This window comes from Pan troglodytes, chromosome 1 (genome assembly GCF_028858775.2).
Source record: "Pan troglodytes isolate AG18354 chromosome 1, NHGRI_mPanTro3-v2.0_pri, whole genome shotgun sequence".
NCBI classification, from domain to species: domain Eukaryota; kingdom Metazoa; phylum Chordata; class Mammalia; order Primates; family Hominidae; genus Pan; species Pan troglodytes.
This window is the reverse complement of record NC_072398.2, coordinates 186013306-186029124: the sequence shown is the minus strand read 5'-3', so window position 1 is coordinate 186029124 and position 15819 is coordinate 186013306. Positions and strand designations below refer to the sequence as shown.

The window sequence follows — 15819 nt, the reverse complement described above, 5'->3', positions numbered from 1 at the left end:
TTTACTTCAACAACTTCCTCACTGTTTTGGGCAAGAATTCAAACTCTTTCGTCTGATATCTGGCTCTTCTCCAGTCCTATCTGCTTCTCTGCCTCCTATATTCACACTCCAGCTATAGAAAGTTACCAGTATACATCATACTTTTTCAGAGGATAAAGGATCCAGCTTAAAGGACTTCCATTGGCCAAACTGACAATTTAAGCATGAAAACATTTAAAAATGGATGGTAGGTAGCTAATAGTTACAGTTAATTTAAAATAGAATTATGTTGTAAGTATAGTTAACAAGAGTATTGTACATTTCAAAATTGCTAAGAGAGTAAATTTCAAATGTTCTCACCATGAAAAATGTTAAGTATTTGAGGGATGGATATGTTAACCTGTTTAATTTAATTATTCCACATTGTATACATAAATTATAACATCACTTTGTATCCCATAAATTTATACAATTATAAATTGTTAAATTTACAATAAAAGAAAAGGAATTGTGAAAATCTGTGCATTTATAATGATACTTAAGACATAAAAACTATATATAAAGTGTATTAAAAAGTTTTATCAATGCCTATGAAAAGGGAGAAAATTTTAAGAAAAGTTCTAATGACAAGAAGAATAAGTTGATTTTTTAATTGATTTTTATAAATAGAGTACAAAGGAAACAAAAAAATTAATTATGAAACATATATCTGTTTATAAAATCTGGTTATATATTTATTTCTATCTGTGTAGGCAGAAAAGAATGAATACAGGGAATTGTAAGTAAACCAGACCTTGCAAAAGCAGAAACTATATGAAGAACAAAAAGACTGATCAGCATGAGTATCATCACATAACAATAATGTAGAAAAAGTATCCAACAATTAATCTGCACCAGTGATCATCTGAACACAAAAAGCAACTAGAAACAAGTTTCAATGTTATACTGGAAAATTATAATTTAACCAAACGTCCTAAAATATTAACTAGATTATTCAAATCCTAAGTATGAAGGCTCTCAGTGGCTCTATTAATAATAGTAAGAAATTAATAAGCTATACATAGTCTAATAATTGTAACAAAATATGCCAACATATAATAACGACAAAATAGTGGGTTACATAATGCAGGCAAAGCAAAACCTAAAGAATACATCATTCCAGAGGAAAACTTCAAGGAAAAAAACACATCATTCAGGAAAATTTAAACTCATAAAAGGACTACTAGAATCCTAGGAAAATAAGTATCAAAATAAGTATGTTACAATCAAAATAAGTATGTTATAATCCTAGGAAGATAAGCATGATTAACAACTATCGGCTGGGCACAGTGGCTCATGCCTGTAATCCTAGCACTTTGGGAGACAGAGGCAGGTGGATCACGGGGTCAAGAGATAAGTAAGAGACCATCCTGGCCAACATGGTGAAACCCCGTCTCTACTAAAAATACAAAAATTAGCTGGGTGTGGTGGCATGTGCATGTAGTCCCAGCTACTCGGTAGGCTGAGGCAGGTGAAGTGCTTGAACCCGGGAGGTGGAGATTGGAGTGAACCGAGATGGTGCCACTGCACTCCAGCCTGGCAACAGAGCGAGTCTCCATCTCAAAAAAAAGAAAGAAAAAGAAAAAGAAACAACTATCACATTTATTGGTCATTTAGGGTGACTGAAGCATTGAAAGAACCAGCCATACTAAATTTGTGATAGTAACTTTAATTCCTTTTCTCCCCCCACCGAGATGGAGTCTTGCTCTGTTGCCCAGGCTGGAGTGCAGTGGCGCGATCTCGGCTCACTGCAACCTCCCCCTCCTGGGTTCAAGCAATTCTCCTCCCTCAGCCTCCTGAGTAGCTGGGATTACAGGCACACGCCACCACGCCCAGCTAATTTTTGTATTTTTAGTAGAGACGGGGTTTCACCATGTTGGCCAGGCTGGTCTCAAACTCCTGACCTTGTGATCCCCCTGCCTCGGTCTCCCAAAGTGCTGGGATCACAGGTGTGAGCCACCGCACCTGGCCTATTTTTAAAAGTTAATTTTAAATTAGATTTTTGTTTGTTTGTTTCTTAGATATACGTATTCAATTATTTGAGCCTTAAATACAATGCAAATAGTTCTGAATGTTCCTCTCTGCATACAAAAGGACATTAAAGAATCTAATCAATAGTTCTAAGCATTTTCCATTCAGGGACTGTGTCTTATTTGACTTTATGTCATCAACTCCTAGCACAGAATCTGTGATGTATAGTAGATTCTTAATAAATGTTTTTTCAGGGAAAGCATGAGTGAGAATAATAATTACGAAAACTCAACAAACAAAACAAACTCCAATCTTCCTTACCTGCTTTTTTTTTCCCCTTTTGACCGGGAACAGGTTCTATGCTATCTTGGCCTTTTCTCATCAACATAGCAAGTGATGCATCATAAGCTCTAAACAGGTCCACAACCTCATGTAAGGCAACGTCTGTTATCAGATCACAGCTCAGCACCAGCACATCTGTCTGTTAAATGGAGATGGGAAAAGTCAATATCATAAAGGACAATGGATTACACAAATCATCACAAGACAAAATTAGGATGGCTTAAAAGCACACAAATCAGACAATACTCTTCAAGCATTTTTCATAGCCAAACAAGTAAAATAAATGGGGTTGTTCTCATTGAATTGTGCTGGTATAGGGTCTGGAAACTCTACCTCTCCCTTGTGTACCTCAGGAACTGTGTGGGCAGTCCCTGAGACATCTCTGGAACCCTAGGTTCTAAGAAACAGTCTGAAAACCACCACATTGTCTATTTCTATGACTATGGAATATATGATCTTATATTTATACATCTCTTTATAGTTTAAAAGAGCATTTTCATATAGTTTGATGATTTAATATGGCAAAGAACAATCACTTTACTACAGTACTAGGAAATAACAGGATGAACAGAATACAATGCCTCATTCTTAGGAACTTAACATTCTATAGTAAATAATTACAATGTAACCTCAGGTATGTACAAGGCACCCATTCAATCTTATAAAAATAGCATAAGAATGACAGAAAGGCATTGTTATTATTAATATTACTGGCCTCTATTTTTATACCTGAGAAAAATAAGGCCTGTTACCAGTGTCTGACACACAGTTGGTATTTAATAATTGTTTAACAAATGAATGAATAAATCAACGAAGAAAAGGTTTTCTCATATTGGTGGGCTTTCTGATTTTATATATATATATATATATATATTTTTTTTTTCCAGACAGGGTCTTACTCTGTCACCTAGACTGGAATGCAGCGGTGTGGTCACAGCTCACTGCAGCCTCGACCTGCCAGGCTCAAGTCATCCTCCTGCCTCAGCCTCCCAAGTAGCTGGGACTACAGGTATGTACCACCACACTTGGCTAATTTTTACATTTTTGTAGAGATGGTGTCTCCCTATGTTGCCTAGGCTAGTCTCAAACTCCTGGGTTCAAGTGATCCACTCACCTCGGCCTCCCAAAGTGTTGGGATTATAGGCATGAGCTACCATGCCTGATTATAATTCTAATATCTCAGATTAATTATAATAAAAACTAACAATGATAACTAATGTTTACTGAATGCTTACTATTGGCCAGGAATTGCGATAACACTTTGCAAACATTATTTATTTTATTTTATTTTATTTTATTTTATTTATTTATTTTTTGAGACAGAGTCTCGCTCTGTTGCCCAAGCTGGAGTGCACTGGCAAGATCTCGGCTCACGGCAAGCTCCGCCTCCCGGGTTCATGCCATTCTCCTGCCTCAGCCTCCTGAGTAGCTGGGACTACAGGCGCCCGCCACCACGCCCGGCTAATTTTTTGTGTGTTTTTAGTAGAGACGGTGTTTCACCGTGTTAGCCAGGATGGTCTCGATCTCCTGACCTCGTGATCTGCCCGCCTCGGCCTCCCAAAGTGCTGGGATTACAGGTGTGAGCCACCACGCCTCGCCTTATTTTTTATTTTAATTTTATTTTTAAATTAAAAAAAAAATAGAGACAGGGTCTCACTATGTTTCTCACTATGTAGTCCAGGTTGGTCTTGAACTGGTGGGCTCAAACAATCCTGTCTCAGCCTCCCAAAGTGCTGAGATTACAGGTGTGAGCCACCATGCCCGGCCAAAAACATATTTCAATCTTCACAACAACCATATGCAGTAAGAACTATCTATATCTATATCTATATATAAATTTTTGTTTTTTTGAGACAGGGTCTTGTTCTGTTACCCAGGCTGGAGTACAGTGGCATGATCATGGCTTACTGCAGCCTCGACTTCCTGGGCTCAAGTGATCCTCCCACCTCAGCCTCCTTAGTAGCTGGGACTACAGGCGTGCCCCACCACACCTGGCTAATTTTTATTTTTATTTTTAGTAGAGACAGGGTCTTCCTATGTTTCCCAGGCTGGACTCGAACTCCTGGACTCAAGCAATTTGCCCACTTTGGCCTCCCAAAGTGCTAGGAGTACAGGCGTGAGCCACCGCACCTAGCCCAGAGCTGTTATTATTAGCACTTTACCAACGAAGAAACAGATTTATAGTAGTTATGTAACTAAGATTTAACAATTAGTAATGGCTATTTGTATAACTAAAGAATCTGTATTACTGAATAGTGTTAAAGAAATATAGTTTAGGCTGGGCGCAGTGGCTTATGCCTGTATCCCAGCATTTTGGGACGCCAAGGTGGGCGGAGTGCCTGAGTTCAGGAGTTTGAGACCAGCCTGAGCAACACAGTGAAACCCTATCTCTACTAAAATACAAAAATTAGCCGGGCATGGTGGCACATGCCTATATTCCCAGCTACTCGGGAGGCTGAGGCAGGAGAATTGCTTGAACCCAGGAGGTGGAAATTGCAGTGGGCCGAGATAGCACCACTGCACTCCAGCTTGGATGACAGAGCAAGACTCTATCTCCAAAGAAAGAAAAAAAAGAAACATAGTTTAGGGCCAGGCACAGTAGCACATGCCTGTAATTCCAGATGTGCCTCAGGGAAAGGCAGGTTCTGATTTGCCCTTCGTGAATCAACCAAGGCAGCTCCTCTTTTATTAATTTTATTTTCCAGGCTTCTGGATAAGCTTTGTCTTGGAAAACCAATTATGCTACTTTAAAAAAGTCTAGGCTGGGCAGAGTGGCTCACACCTGTAATCCCAGTGCTTTGGGATGCCAAGGCAGGAGGACTGCATGAGCCCAGGAGTTCAAGGTTAGAGTGAGCTATGATCACATCACTGCACTTCTGCCTGGGTGACAGTGCAAGATGCTGTCTCAAAAAAAAAAAAAAAAAAGGCCTGGCACAGTGTCTTGCACCTGTAAGCCAAGGTACTCTGGAGGCTGAGGCAGGAGCATCACTTGAGGCCAGGAGTTTGAGGCCAGCCTGAACAATATAGTAAGACCCCATCTCTAAAAATACATAAAACATTTTTTAAATTAGCAAATAAAATTTTTAAAAAGTTAGCCAGGTGTGGTGGCATGCACTTATAGTCCCAGCTACTTGGGAGGCTGAGGCAAGAGGATTGCTTAAACCTCAGAGGAGTTCAAGACTCTAGTGAGCTACAATTACTCCACTGGATTCCAGCCTGGGTGACAGAGTGAGGCCTTGTCTCAAATAAATAAATAGTCTGGAAAACATTGGACCAAATTATTTTGGGTTCAAGAATGAAGTGAGTCTACATGTATTTTTTTTTGTAAGTACTCCAAACTTTCCTAATATTTTAATTTAAAATCATGATTCCTGGTTTGGGTGGGAAAATGGATGATTTCAACTCATAGTCTACCAAATCAAAGAGTCTTGTTTGCTCAGAAAGTGAGACTCAACCATCAGAATGCCTTATGTTACTGCCTGAAATTTCTTATTCTGAATATAGAATCTGCAACAGAATCACCATTTCTTTTTCCACATGTAACTTGTTATTTATAGCCTGAACAATTTCTTTTGAAGGCCTTTTAAAGTTAAGCTCAAATTCGGATTGTTTCCTACTCTTCTGCTTAAGGCTCTCTAAATTCTTTTTAGATTTTAACTCTGAGACTAAAAAAAAAAAAAGTTCCCACTGGGCGCAGTGGCTCACACCTGTAATCCCAGCACTTTGGGAGGCCGAGGCGGGTGGATCACAACGTCAGGAGATCGAGACCATCCTGGCTACCATGGTGAAACCTCGTCTCTACTAAAAGTACAAAAAATCAGCCGGGCGTGGTGGCAGGCGCCTGTAGTCCCAGCTACTCGGGAGGCTGAGGCAGGAGAATGGCATGAACCCAGGGGGCGGAGCTTGCCGTGAGCCGAGATCGCGCCACTGCACTCCAGCCTGGGTAACAGTGCAAGACTCCGTCTCAAAAAAAAAAAAAAAGTTCCCATAAACATCTCTTTAGGAAAAAAAAACCCTACACCTGCAACTCACCATGCAGGAAGCAGCAAACGTGAACAAATCAGACCACATACATACAAACTAAAGAAACAGCCTGCAGAATCCTACTTAGAACAATGCTTAGAAAGACAAGGAGACAAATCATTACTAAAGACATTCACAGAGTTGTCATTACAACAGTACAGAAGTTGCCCCATTTCATCAGAATGAAAATGACAATTTGCTGAGGAAAAAAATCCCCTTTCTATTTTTCTAAGTTTCTCTAATAAGATGGCTGTTTTTTTGCAAGTTGACTGATCTACAATAAATTGAACTATTAAGTATACTCCAAAATCAAGAAAATGACTCCAATGCAGATGCCTCAGAAGTGGTAACAATGTTGTCTTGGCAAATAAATGCTGTTATCATTCGATATCTGCAAAAGTGTTTAAATCTGTCAGTACAGTGAATGCCAAACAAGTCCTGCATAATTGTGAACAGGCTGTAGGCTCATTTCTCTCTTTGCGTTTTGGTGACTTTTTGCTAAACTGAATGCAAAATCCCCAAGGATCACAAGGAACAGACCCCTCCACTCAATGTCTGGTTGCCATCTGTTCTTAGTGTGAAAAGAAAGGCGTGGGTCTGAAAGAACAGGGCCTAGCATACAGACGGAGGTGCTGTTCCATCAGCCCCTCTCCTGCCTCTGTTCCCAGAGAATGCACCATGTAAGAGTCACTGAGACCAAACACATCTCATCCTCTGTGCAACTCCATCACTTCCAAAGGAAAGTGTTTGTTGTCTGATCAATTTCCAAAGCTGGAAATCTCAGAAGAAGAAAGAAAGGAAAGCTAAATCACACTTATACCTTCATAATACCTTTTTTTTTTTTTTTTTTTTTTTTTTGAGACAGGGTCTCAGTCTGTTGCCCAGGCTGGAGTGCAGAGGTGTGATCATAGCTCACTGTAACCTCAAATTCTTGGACTCAAGCATCCTACCACCTCGGCTTCCTAAGTAGCTGGGACTACAGGCACCACATGCCACTATGTCCACTAATTTTAATTTCTTCTTCTTCTTCTTTTTTTTTTTTTTTGTAGAGACGGGATCTCACTATGTTGCCAGGGCTGGTCTCGAACTCAGGCTCAAGTGATCTTCCTGTCTCAGCCTCCCAAAGTGCTGGAATTACAGGCATAAGCCACTGCGCCTGGCCTGATTTTATAAACGCAGTAACAGAAAGAAATGATCATTGTTTTTATTTTTATTCTAAAATGTAAAGCCCATTCTAGGAATGCAAATGGCTTTCTAGTAACTGGAGCCCAGAGAGAGAAAGTAGAAAAACTGATAAGACCCAGAGAAGTATTTTTGATCATGTGTGACCACAAGCCATGAATAAACATGGACTGTTTGGACTGTGAAGCAACTGTGTGTCAGAAATGCAGTTAATTTTAAAGTTCCCTGAACATGCCAACACTCAGCTGCCTTTGTTTCATGGACCCACTTCTTTTCTAATGCCAACAGTATGCCTCTTCTGCAGAGACCAACTGGCCTCTCGAAAGATCTCCCTACTCACTATTCCAACAGTCCTTGGTATGCCTCATCCCAAGCCTGCTCCTCTAGAGAAGCCAGGGCAATGTCAAGGGCAGAAAGCACAACTCAGAAGGAAAGCAGATGTGTGCACTCTTGACAATATAGAAACATGCAAGGTTTCAAGGGAAGGCAGCACTTTAGTGTTTAAAGTGTCCAAAACACCCAGGAATTCAAAATCCAAACTGCTGCCAGTTAGTCTTGACTAAAGAAAACAAATTAAGCTCAGAAAACCCAATTACCAAGCCATGGCAAAGCCCAGAAATCTCTCATTACAAGAACATTTTTGATCAAGCCAAAACCACTGAGTAAAATTAGAGGGGAAAAAAGGTTAAATCAGAAAACCGGATGTGTGTGTGTGTGTGGCTGTAGTGGTGGGGCGGGAGGTGAGGAGAGCTACTGGGAATAGCCTCTTTTCTTTTCCTGGCAGCTGTTCCATGACAGATTGTTATAAATAACACAATCTGGCAACCGATTTCTTATGACAAGGAGAAGGAAAAACACATTTACTCCCTTGGAAAAAAACTGTCAGGGCAAGGTAACTACCATGCTTCTCTACTCACCCAGTGCTTCCACAAATAATGGCTATGATCCAAATCACCAGCCTGCATGCCACCCCTGCCCATATGGAACTCATGAGTTCAGCTACTTGGTGTGACTATGAAGGTCACATTTTACATTTTCCTATGTGGTCCAATCCCAGTCAAATCCCCAAGAGTAGTTTGTGTGCTTTTTCTTTTCTTTTCTTTTTTTTTAGACAAGGGGTCTCCCTATATTGCCCAGGCTGGTCTCAAACTCCTGGACTCAAGCAATCCTCCTGCCTCAGCCTCCCAAAATGCTGGGATTACATGCATGAGCCACTGCACCTGGCATAGTTTGTGTGCTTGAATAAACACCAAAGGCTAACTGCAATGGAGACCTCAGTTTTGGTTTAAAATGCTTGGAAAAGATTCCAGTCTATAGTCCTCAAAGTGCAAGGCCAAGGGCCAACTGCCACATTGTTTTCACTGAGGTTGGGGCAGTAGCTCTAGGAAGGAAAATGACCAACTCAGTCAGTAAGTAAGAAATGTGATAACCCTTGGGCTCACAGCTAAATATCCTTACTATATTCCTTAGTTTAATCATGCTGTTGCTAACCATCCAGAATCTGATGCCAGAAATCCGCCCATAGTCCAGGATGGAAGTCCTTCCTCTCCTGCCCTGTCCCCTACTCTTCCCCTATTGCACTGCCTTAGTTCAGGTCTCAAAATCTTCTTCCAGTCTCTTGGCTGGTGCCTCTCTTGCTCCAGTTTTCCCTTATTCTAATCCATACTCTAATTTCTACTGCATATGTCTTTTCCCTGCTCAAAGACACCCTAAAACAGTGTTTTCCAAACATCAAAAAAGTTGAACTTATTGCCACTTACCTTAAAATTTTTTAAAAAATATATAGATCACTATAATATGATATGCTGTTTATATAATATATATAAAGATAGACATTTAAAAAGGAATAAATAAAACATTTAAAAACAAGAAATTCTAACATTTTCCTCTGGTACTTAATTCTGTACACCACCTGGCTTTGAGTACAGCCTATTTTGGAGATTGCTGCTCAACAAGATTAAGTTGGAATTCCTTAGCATGACTTTAAGGGTCTTCAAAATATGACTCCACCTACCTAATTCAGTCTTCTCTCCCCCAACTCCCCTCCACATAGCCAATGTTAACTTTTATTCTTTTCTTTTCTTTTTTTTTTTTTTTTGAGAAAGAGTCTCGCTCTATTGCCCAGGCTATTGCCCAGGCTGGAGTAAAATGGCACGATCACGGCTCACTGCAACCTCCGCCCCCCGAGGTTCAAGCAATTCTTGTGCCTCAGCCTCCCGAGTAGCTGGGATTACAGGTACATGCCACCATGCCCAACTAATTTTTACATTTTTAGTACAGACAGTGTTTCGCCATGTTGGCCAGGCTGGTTCTCAAACTCCTGACCTCAAGTGATCCTCCTGCCTTGGCTTCCTCAGGTGCTGGGATTACAGGCATGAGCCACTGCACCTGGCCGCCAGTGTTAATTTGATAGAGTCGACTGCCAAGAATGTATACCCTAGTCTGTCTTCCTACTCTATTATATATTTATCCATCAAAATTCAGGTCTCGTCACAGTTACTAGAAAGGGCAGAGCCGATATATTATCTCCCCTAGAGATGATGCATTTTCTGATCCATTACAGACCTTAAATCACTAATTGGATTACATATATATTTTTTCCATCTAGACTTTGAGCTCCATAAGGAGCCCTTTTATCTTTGTATATCCAGAGTTCAACCTAGTGCTGGCAAACACGCATGAGTAAATGTTAGTACTTTTCCTGTTATCTCCTTCTCTTTGTTTAATTTGACTCAAATATTAAAACATCTGATTTTAAATGTTTAGAAACAGTATACATTCTGACAGAGGTGAATGCTCCCTTTGTAGAGACTGACTGTTCAGAGTTAGGACAGGGGCCACAGAGACAACTTTGCAGTTCCCTAATGCAAGAAGGTAGGAAATGAACCTGCTACTACCAAAGAAGCAAAAGGCAGAGATGTCTGAAAGGAAAGAAGTCAAAAGCAGCTGTCCTGGAGGGCACGGCTGAAGAATGACGATATGCTTGCTAGATTTACAACTTAAAATGAAGGCTCAACATTTATGGTTCTAATATTCATAATTCATTCACGTCCTCCAAGGAAATTTTCCTCTTCAGATTAAGAACAAATAGAGGAATTATATTCTTCCTTACTGTGTGAAGCTAGGAAAGAAGCACCTATATTAATTTTTAATTCTGTTCAAATGAGTTCCCTATAAAAATGCCTGTCACGTCTCTTCTAGGATTTAGATATATGCAATTTAATTTTCATCTCTAAATGCACTGACTTGGAATAGAAAAAAACAAGAGATTTTTTTTGTTCTCCCAAATCAAACTTTCACTCTAAAGGGAAGTTCATAACAATGAGAAAAATACAACTAATAAATCTTTTTAAAACTTAGGGTTGGCTGAGCACAGTGGCTCATGCTTGTAACCCCAGCATTTTGGGAGGCCAAGGTGGGAGAACTGTTTGAGGCCAGGAGTTTGAAACCAGCCTGGGCAACATAGCGAGACCTTATCTCTACAAAAAATTTTAAAAATTAGCCAGGCATGGTGGTGCATGCCTGTAGTCCCAGCTACTTGAGAGGTTGAGGCAGGAGGATCATTTGAGCCCAGGTTTCAGGCTGCAGTAAGCTATGATTGTGCCATTGCACTCCAGCACCCGTGACAGAGTGAGATCGTGTTTCTGAAAAACAAACAAACAAAACAGAAAATTCAAGAAGTAACAATTTTAGCATGTTATTTAGAGACATACAGATAAAAAACAAAGTAGCTAAAAGAAGAGAACCTTTCGGGTTAGGGATATGGGGTGGGGGTGGTCAGGGGACTAATATTTTTAGGAACAAAGCTTGAACTATTGAATTATTTAAATTATTAAATTATTAATTTATTAAATGATATTGAATTATTTAAATGATATATACATATAACTTCAATAAGTATAAGGTGTTTATTTATTTATTTTTTGAGACAAGAGTCTTGCTCTATCGCCCAGACTGGAGTGCAATGGTGTGATCTTGGCTCACTGCAACCTCCACCTCTGGGGTTCAAGCGATTCTTGTGCCTCAGCTTCCAGAGTAGCTAGGATTACAGGCATGTGTCACCACACCTGGCTGATTTTTGTATTTTCAGTAGAGACAGGATTATGCCATGTTGGCCAGGCTGGTTTCAAACTCCTAGCCTCAAGTGATCCACCCACCTTGGCCTCCCGAAGTGTTGGGATTACAGGCGTAAGCCACTGCACCTGACCAGTATGAGTTTTTTAAAAAAGACATTAGGACTATTTTCTTATCTCTGTTTTTTAAAAAAATTACTTCAGTGACTTTAACATCCTTATGGCTGAGACTCCATGACCTCATCATGTTCAATTATTTTTTTCTCCTTCTCGCCTTAGTCACTCAACCACTTTGTTATACTCTACTCCTTGGCATTACCAAAAATTGCACCAACTCCAAAATCTCACTTTAAAATATCGTATTAATTCATGTAACACACATATATTGAACCCTGAATATGGCCAGGCATTATAGAGATACAGCAATGAACAAACAAACAAAAATCCCTGACCTCAAAAAGCTTACATCCTATTGTCTGATCACCACCTTCTATTTTTCCAACTCACTGACTTTTTACTCTGACTCCAGCAATTCTGATTCTAACAGGATCCTCAATCCATTTGTTACACTGATTTATAGCACCCTAATTCCTTTGGTGGTCTCGTTTACACAGCTTATGGTGGTCCATCACTATAAATACTCCTTAATATACATCACCGTCTTCCTTACTACTCTTATCCCTTGTACTCACCAGGTAAAGATGCTAGTTATATCCTAACTCTCTGCCTACTTTGCATATGAACCCAAGAAGCTAAACATGGATAGAAAACTGGTAACAGCATTGGCTAGTCTCCTTTTAAACTGATAACCCAAATCTCAAGGGGATCCTTCACACTGTCCAGCAATACATTTCCTAGCCAATTAACTTTTACATTCTCAGAGATAATTTCATATATTCTCATCCTTCCTTAAAACTTCAGCAGCTTCTCCCTTCCTCTTTTTTTTTTTTTTGAGACAGGGTCTCGCTCTGTCACTCAGGCTGGAGTGCAGTGGCTCAATCTCAGCTCACTGCAGCCTCCGCTTCACAGGTTCAAGCAATTCTCCCACCTCAGCCTCCCGAGTAGCTGGGATTACAGGGGCGCACCACCATGCCTGGCTAATTTTTGCATTTTTAGTAGAGACGGGGTTTCGCCATGTTGGCCAGGCTGGTCTTGAACTCCTGATCTCAGGTGATCCACCTGCCTCGGCCTCCCAAAGTGCTGGGATTACCAGCGTACGCCACTGAGCCTGGCCCTATTGACTCTTAACTGGTGGCTTTACATCTTATTTCAATAAGAAAATACAAGCAATTAGAAGCAGCAAACATCTTTCTGACACAAAATTAATTAATCTATATGCATTACATATTATACATTCTGCCTGTACAATAAATTAAATGTCTTTTCTCCAATTTTTTTTTTTTTTTGAGACAGAGCCTCACTCTGTCGCCCAGGCTAGAGTGCAGTGGCGTGATGTCGGCTCACTGCAAGCTCCGCCTCCTGGGTTCACGCCATTCTCCTGCCTCAGCCTCCCGAGTAGCTGGGACTACAGGCGCCCGCCACCACGCCCGGCTAATTTTTTGTATTTTTAGTAGAGACGGGGTTTCACTGTGTTAGCCAGGATGGTCTCGATCTCCTGACCTCGTGATCCGCCCGCCTCGGCCTCCCAAAGTGCTGGGATTACAGGCATGAGCCACCGCGCCTGGCCGTCCTTTCTCCAATTTAAGGGAAACCCATCCACTCGTGCACCAGATCACAGTCCCTCTCATCTACTCAAAAAATGCCACAAGGGCAGGAACTTTGTTTTACTCACTGTTCATCCCAAGCATACATCATACAGTGATTAGTTCCTTGTAGGTAGCAAAAATATAGCTGTTGAATCGAATAATTGAATGCTTTATTTTCTCTATCATCAATTTATTCCTCTCCTCTTTGGGATCACTCCCATCAGTATAGAACATACAAAAATACCTACCTTAAAAAAAACACAACTTGCCTCCATAAGTGTAAAAAAAAAAAAAAAAAAAAACCAGAAAACACACACTTTATTTTTATAAGCTGGGCAAGGAAGCACTTATTTATATCACATTCTTTTATAGGTATGAAATTTTTCATTGAAAAAAAAAGAAAAAAAAAAAGAATCAGCCTCACTCTGGTCCAATTTCTGGTCCAATTTCTGCCCTGTTTTTCTTCTTCCTTCATATCATAATTTCTCAAAAAAAGTTAGCTGTCTCACTGTCTTCATTTTCTCATTCCTCTCCCATTCTCTCTAATCAGGCTTTTGTCCCTACCACTCCAGCAAGGGTTTAAGTCATCACTGAACCTAACTTGCCAATTCTCTTTATTAATATCAGTTCTTGCCGGGTGCAGTGGCTCACACCTGTAATCCCAGCACTTTGGGAAGCTAAGGTGTGCATATCACTTGAGCCCAGGAGTTCGAGACCAGCCTGGGCAACATGGCGAAAAAAACACAAAGACTTAGCCATCTCTACAAAAAATACAAAAATTTAGCCAGGTGTGGTGGTGTGTGCCTGTAGTCCCAGCTACCAAGGAGGCTGAGGTGGGAAGATTGCTTGAGCCCAGGAGGTCGAGGCTACAGTGAGCCATGATCACATCACTGCACTCCAGCTTGGGCATTGGAGTGACATTCTGTCTCAAAAATAAATTATTAAAATAACAACAGCATTTACAACAGGCATGTCAGTCACATCAATAAATGGAAATGAGCATAATTCACTCATTGAAAGCAAAAGGTTTTCAATTGGCTTGAAAGTAAAATCTAATTCTATGCTGTATGCAAGAGATAGACCTAAATCAGAGATTTAGAAAGGCTAAAAAATTTTTAAAAAGCAAAGATATACCAGGCAAATGGAAACAATAAGAAAGTGATCCTGCTATCAGACAAAGTAGAATTACGCCAAAATCATTAAATAAAACAAAGGTTATTTTATAATGCTAGAAGCCAAAATTAAAAGTGAAAATACAATAGTTCTTCATATCTATGCAGCAAAAAAGACAAAACAACTCATATAAAGCAAAAACATCAGGAGATGAATTACGAAATCAATAGAATTGTCTTGGCTATATGGGCTCTTTTTGGTTCCATATGAAATTTTATGTAGTTTTTCCTAATTTTGTGAAGAAAGTTAATGGTAGCTTGATTTGAATCTATAAATTACTTTGGGCAGTATGGGCATTTTCACAATATTGATTCTTCCTATCCATGAGCATGGAATGTTTTTCCATTTGTTTGTGTCCGCTCTTATTTCCTTCAGCAGTAGTTTGTAGTTCTCCTTGAAGAGGTCCTTCACATCCCTTGTGAGTTGGATTCCTAGGTATTTTATTCCCTTTTTAGCAATTGTGAATGGGCGTTAACTCATGATTTGGCTGTTTATTATTGGTGTATAGGAATGCTTGTGATTTTTGCACATTGATTTTGTATCCTGAGACTTTGCTGAAGTTGCTTATCAGCTTAAGGAGATTTTGGGCTGGGACGATGGGGTTTTCTAAATACACACCCATGTCATCTGCAAATAGAGACAATTTGACTTCCTCTCTTCCTATTTGAATACCTTTATTTCTTTCTCTTGCCTGATTGCCCTGACCAGAACTTCCAATACTATGTTGAATAGGAGTGGTGAGAGAGGGTATCCTTGTCTTGTGCTGGTTTTCAAAGGGAATGCTTCCAGCTTTTGCCCATTCAGTATGATATTGGCTGTGGGTTTGTCATAAATAGCTCTTATTATGAGATACGTTCCATCAATACCTAGTTTATTGAGAGTTTTTTAGCATGAAGGGGTGTTGAATTTTATTGAAGGCTTTTTCTGCATCTGTTAAGAAATCATGTGGTTTTTGTCATTGTTTCTGTTTATGTGACGGATTATGTTTATTGATTTGCATACGTTCAGCCAGTCTTGCATCCCAGGGATGAAGCCGACTTGATTGTGGTGGCTGGAGGCATCATGCTACCTGACTTCAAACTATACTACAAGGCTACAGTAACCAAAATGGCATGGTACTGGTACCAAAACAGATATATAGACCAGTGGAACAGAGGCCTCAGAAATAATGCCGCACATCTACAACCATATGATCTTTGACAAACCTGACAAAAACAAGAAATGAGGAAAGGATTCCCTATTTAATAAATGGTGTTGGGAAGACTGGCTAGCCATATGTAGAAAGCTGAAACTGGACCCCTTTCTTATACCTTATACAAAAATTAAATCGA

At 40.0% G+C, this 15819-nt stretch overlaps 1 protein-coding gene across 4 annotated transcripts in view; it reads right to left on the bottom strand.

Moving 5' to 3' along the window:
- EIF2B3 (eukaryotic translation initiation factor 2B subunit gamma) overlaps window positions 1-15819 on the bottom strand; it is a 137802-nt gene that overhangs the window by 86554 nt on the left and 35429 nt on the right. For all 4 annotated transcript variants that reach the window (XM_001152272.7, XM_009456253.4, XM_054666414.2 and 1 more), the window contains exon 4: window positions 2311-2470. In XM_001152272.7, coding sequence (XP_001152272.1) covers window positions 2311-2470 — 160 coding nt within the window. The remainder of the gene's footprint in view (window positions 1-2310; window positions 2471-15819) is intronic.